At 36.3% G+C, this 5579-nt stretch overlaps 1 protein-coding gene across 1 annotated transcript; it reads left to right on the top strand.

Annotated features, from left to right (window-relative positions):
* Positions 1–801: 801 nt before the first annotated feature.
* LOC113308456 (synaptotagmin-3-like) lies at positions 802–5340 on the top strand. The gene is made up of 12 exons (XM_026556915.1): positions 802–1573; positions 1858–1956; positions 2084–2134; positions 2230–2353; positions 2666–2784; positions 2888–2989; positions 3365–3439; positions 3698–3774; positions 3973–4222; positions 4308–4682; positions 4766–4894; positions 4995–5340. Exons 1-12 carry the CDS (start codon positions 1463–1465, stop codon positions 5121–5123), a joined length of 1641 nt encoding a protein of 546 aa, XP_026412700.1. The 5' UTR covers positions 802–1462; the 3' UTR covers positions 5124–5340.
* The last annotated feature ends 239 nt before the right edge of the window (positions 5341–5579 follow it).

Below are 5579 nucleotides of genomic sequence, written 5' to 3'. Positions count from 1 at the left end.
CTTATTATTCCATGTATCTTTCTACCTACAGAAGATACTGTTCGATCTTCTATGAACTTGGGAGTCATCGGCAGATATTGGATTTTACTTATTAAGAAAAATATGTAATTCTTTCTTTGTTATTCAAATGTATAGCTAGAAACTGAAAACACAAGACAAAGAAATTTCACAAATCATATACAGTAGCTTTTAGGGTTTAACCAGATGGTGACATGTCTCGAATATACGTGTTCATCTGCATATCTATCATTGTGAGATTATGTGCTTAATGTGCTTTATATGTTTGAAATAATATATTCTCCAGCTTTGAAAGATTGTACTAACAAGGTGAACCTGGTCATGTCTCATTGATAACTAAAAGTCTTGTATTTGTTTATTTGATTTGATATGATTATAGTCATAAGGGGAAATAAAGTTTTTTTCTTGTTTATGTTGAATCTTCCTGTTGAGATTATTAGTCCCACATGGTTGGGTTATTTAAAATCCTGCAGTTTATAATCTATTAGGGTCTCTCCACTCATTGCCAATTGGTTGTGAGTTGGATGCCCGTATTTTAATATGTTATCACAACCAAGCCACGTATGAAACGTGAGACCCAATAAGATCCAAGAAGACAGGACAACCATACAGCGGTCCATATAAGGTGTGGAGCTACTCCACTTATTGCCAATTGGCTTTGAGTTGGATGCTCACAGACTTTAATACTTCCTTCCGCTTGAAAACTCGAAAATCCTCGGAGCTAACATATATAAGAAGTTAAAATGATGTCACACAAAACTGCTATCGGGTTTTACTTCTTTGTAGATACCAATAAAACAATAGCAGATATGACTTACCTCTCTTGGTTCTATTTGTTTACCTATTCGATTGGGTAATCATAAACGATTAACACGAGAAAGATATATGCAGGGAAGCCAGAGACACGTTCAGCGCGCGAGACATGTGCATACTAGAGAAACAAACATTCAGGGAAACGTAAACTACTCAATAACCACTTGCCATAACTAATTATCAAAATCGCAACAAATATAATTTGGTACCACAAAAAAATGGCATATGTCAATGTGCACTCTCATACTTTTTCAGGGAGATAATAATTCCACGTTAGGGCATGATCATTCTTTGAATTGCTGTTCGTCAACAACAACAGAACTTGTCTCTTGGTACGGGATGTATTTAGTTTACTGGCATGTTTGGGGATGTCAATGAGAAGTTGGACGACTATATATATGTGTGTGTGATGCAAACATACAAGACAACGGGACTCTGTTTTGGCGGTTTTCATGGGACTTCATTCATTCGGTTACATCGCCTAGAGGTTTTGTTTGGGCTTTTGCTGTTGTTTTTCTCGTTCATTTTCTTTTCCCTTTCTCTCTCTATCGGGATTGATTGTCCTCTATCCTTATATAAACCGATCACTCTATATGTATTTCCAATTCGGGTCTGGTAGAATTGAAAAGAAATGGGATTTGTAAGTAGTTTATTGGGAATTGTTGGTTTTGGAATTGGATTCCCTGTTGGAATTCTTATAGGTTATTTTCTCTTCATCTACCATCAATCCAAAGATGTTAAGGTAATCTCCTGATCGTTTTTTCTTTAATCATTCGTATTCTTACTGTTTTATTTTGACTCTATTGTCATTTGATCTCCTCTTTAATCATCGGTTTTTGTTGATGTTCCTCTTACATGTATGTTCAAGATTTGTGCATTGTATTTGTCATGTTTTCATTGAGTAATATACTGGTTTTTAGTCTGTAAAGGTTCTAATAAGTACTTCATTGATCGAAATGATTTTCGACCGGTGTTGAAATGTGTTTATGTGATTGAATCAGTCTCTTATTTGTATGTGTTTTTCAGGAACCAGTCTTTAGACCGATTCACGAACTGGATACGAATGCTTTGTTAGAACTTTTGAATGAACTTCCTTTGTGGGTGAAGAACCCTGACTATGATAGAGTGAGTTATTCTCTAGAATATGCTTCTAGTTGAAAGTTAGTTGGTCTTGTTTCCAACTTTGATTTCTTTGTGTGTCCTTTTCTTTTGTTTTGATCAATTTCCTTTGTTTTCACATTGCATTTTGTAGGTTGACTGGTTAAACAGATTTCTTTCAGATATGTGGCCTTACCTTGATAAGGTGCTTTTGTCATGAAATTTAAACCAAATTATGTGTTTAAAACCTTTGTCACACGTCTTGAAAATTGAAAACTTACGATTCTAGTCATTGTGCAGGGAATATGTGCTACAGTGAGAACCACGGTAGAACCAATGTTTTCAGAGTACATAGGGAAATATATGATAAAATCGATTGGTTTTGAGTGTTTGACTCTTGGAACGCTTCCTATTACCCTTCACGGTGAGTTAAGAATGTCAACAACTCTTATCATTTTTCTTTATGTTATCCCACTAGGAGGTATCTATCTGTGTTCGAAAAGTATAAGTAGATTGTAGGTCCTTCATTCATTGTTCTGTCTGCTAAGATGATTGAGTTATTGGTTCTGTGTGGCCTAAATTGCCAGCTTGACTACACACTGCAGACCTACATTCATGCAAAGCCCTCAATTACCATGTGTTGTAATATTATGTTTTTATTGTTTTCGACTAAAAGGACCATTATATGAATAAAATTATATGATCAGTTCCTCATGGTTTCAAATAAACTTGGCAGGTCTAAAAGTATACGAAACTAACGAGAAAGAACTAGTTGTTGAGCCAGTGATTAGATGGGCTGGAAATCCAAATATTATCTTGGTTGTGAAACTTTTGTTCTTCCAAATTACAGTGCAGGTTAGTAAAGCTCTCAGATGTTGTCCTTAATTTAAAGATTGAACCTTCACTTTTCCAATAAAATGATGTCCTTTTGAGGAGATCTGTTTTTTCTTGTTATCAGTTGGTGGACTTGCAGATATTCGCTACACCACGTGTATCCTTGAAACCTCTAGTCCCTACCTTTCCATGCTTTTCAAACATAGAAGTTTCTTTGATGGAGAAAGTAAGTAAATTTCGATTTTTAATTCTTCAGTCGATCACCAAGTTTTGAATCTTTTGGTTTTAGTTCACTGCCAAGTACTATTAAGTACTTCTGATATCCTGGTCCATTTTATATGGTTTAGCATTGTAGGTGGCTTTCTGTAGTAACTAGTGAGTTTATATTACTCGTATATATATATATATTTCACTTTAAGATGAGACATGTTTCTTGATCGGACAGTGGAACACTGCGACAAAGCAAACAACATGACAGACATGCTCATTGTTGTTACCCATATTGCTGTCACATCATGCAGTACACTAATGTGGCAGGAAATATGGCTTACGTTCTTACACTTTGATATGCTTCTCATAAATATCAGTGATGTATTTGCAGCCGCATGTGGACTTCGGATTGAAATTACTGGGATGTGATCTTATGGCAATCCCTGGCCTTCATCGTCATGTTCAGGTGCCACACTGGTAATTTTTTGGGTTAAGTTGGATTTCGTTTAACGATCTTAAGTTTTGAGGGTCCACAAAGTAATATAATCTAGTTCTTAAGCAGTGATTGAAGACACCCCTGGACGCATATACATTGCAACTGCAACTACTAGTCGTTCAATATAAATATTCAACATTATCAAATATTTCTCGCATAATTTTTTTCACGTCAAAAGTCTGTGAGCTTCTTAGTATCATTTAGTGTTCTTTTTTTTGTTAATTTCAGGAAACTATTAGAAAACAAGTTGCCAACCTCTATTTGTGGCCCCAAACCCTTGAAATACCTATTCTTGACAGTTCAGTGTAAGTCCATCTTTGACGTTATTCTTTGATTTCTTAGTGCAATCTCATTTGCCGATCAGAACTTATTGATGTAGGACTTCGCCGTGATCAGCAGTGTTGGTTTGGTTGAGCCTACACCAGTTCTTAGAGTTAAATGCAAGTCGTATTGAGTTGAATTTATTGTGCTGCTAATCTTTGTTTGGTTGATTACTTTGATAGAGGGGCAACGAGGAAACCAGTGGGCATACTACATGTGAAGATTGTAAAGGCAGTCAAACTTTTGAAGATGGATTTCCTAGGAACCTCAGATCCTTACGTTGTCCTTAGCTTGAGTGGTGAGAGACTTCCTGGGAAGAAAACCACTGTTAAGATGAAGAACCTAAATCCCGAATGGAATGAAGATTTTAAACTTATCGTGAAAGATCCCGAGACCCAAGTCCTTGAGTTGCATGTGAACGACTGGGAAAAGGTTAAACTTCTTGTATGCTATCTCATTTATTTGACTAGTCCAGTGTCTAATGTAAAATCTCAAGTTGTCATCTTTTTTTTCCCAGGTTGGAGCCCATGATAAGCTGGGAATGCAAGTGATTCCACTAAGATCTCTTGAACCTCATGAGACAAAATCATATACACTTGATTTGGTCAAGAACATGAATCCTAATGATCCCCATAACATGAAACAGAGAGGGAAAATAGTGGTGGAAATGACATTCAGCCCTTTTAGACAAGACACTGAAAGATTTAGTGGACCTTTGGATGGATATCATATGAAAGCCAGTGACATTAGAAGCGTAACTGAAGAAACATCTGGAAATGATGGTGCAGGGTTACTATCGGTTACTGTCCAAAGTGCTGAAGATGTTGAGGGGAAGAAACATAACAATCCTTATGCTTTAGTTCTTTTTAGAGGAGAAACGAAGAAAACTAAGGTACGTTAAGCTGTTACATCTATTTGAATACTTAAAATTATGGCAAAGAATCTTTATCTGACTCTTACATACGTCTTAAACAGTTAATAAGGAAATCAAGGGATCCAACTTGGGCCGAAGAATTTCAATTCATGTTAGAAGAAGCTCCTTTGCAGGATACGATCCACGTTGAAGTTATGAGCAGGAGGACGGGTTTGGGTTTTAGATCCAAGGTCAGTTGCTTCTAATTTAATTCTCTCAGTAGTTTATGCTGTTGTTGCATATTGAACTCCTTTGTTTTGTGAATCTAAGTCAGATTTCCATACTATATAGGAATCACTGGGACATGTTGATATCAACCTAATCGATGTTGTGAACAATGGACGTATCAACGAGAAATACCATCTCATAAACTCGAGGAATGGAAAGATACTTATTCACATACGATGGAAAACAATTTGAGAATGTGTTAGCAGGACGCAAAATTTTTGTATATCTGTTTTCCTCATGTACATTGTATTTTCATTACTTGTTTAACTCAATTTTCATTGAGCATGAGAATACAAAACTCAATTTTCATTGAGCATGAGAGTACAATCATGTATGCGATACACTGTAAAATATTGTTCTGAAGTAGGTACTTCATATGTATGAGAACACAATCTTGATTTGTTTGTAATACCCTCTACAGAATTGATAAAAAGAAAATGTCTAGTTGTTACTTGTTAGAATATGCGCATCCAACTCAAAACCAATTGGCAATGAATGGAGAGGTTCAAAGGACCATAAACCGCAGGATCTTAGATTACCCGGACAATGTGGGACTAATAATATCATCACGCCCCCTCACGTGTAGCCTCGCTGGTTCTAACACGTGGACAATAAATCGGGCGACGCGGAGTAAAGATGCGGTCAAAT

Source organism: Papaver somniferum, chromosome 9, assembly GCF_003573695.1.
Source record: "Papaver somniferum cultivar HN1 chromosome 9, ASM357369v1, whole genome shotgun sequence".
Classification (NCBI taxonomy): Eukaryota; Viridiplantae; Streptophyta; class Magnoliopsida; order Ranunculales; family Papaveraceae; genus Papaver; species Papaver somniferum.
Note: the sequence above shows the minus strand (reverse complement) of the source record. Positions and strands in the feature narration are given on the sequence as shown.

Excerpts from the sequence above, each read along its gene's own strand:
- LOC113308456 (XM_026556915.1), top strand. The coding sequence starts at position 1,463 with ATGGGATTTGTAAGTAGTTTATTGGGAATTGTTGGTTTTGGAATTGGA. Across the intron at positions 2,135-2,229 it reads TGTGGCCTTACCTTGATAAG|GGAATATGTGCTACAGTGAG; the intron begins GTGCTTTTGTCA and ends GTCATTGTGCAG. Across the intron at positions 2,354-2,665 it reads GCTTCCTATTACCCTTCACG|GTCTAAAAGTATACGAAACT; the intron begins GTGAGTTAAGAA and ends TAAACTTGGCAG.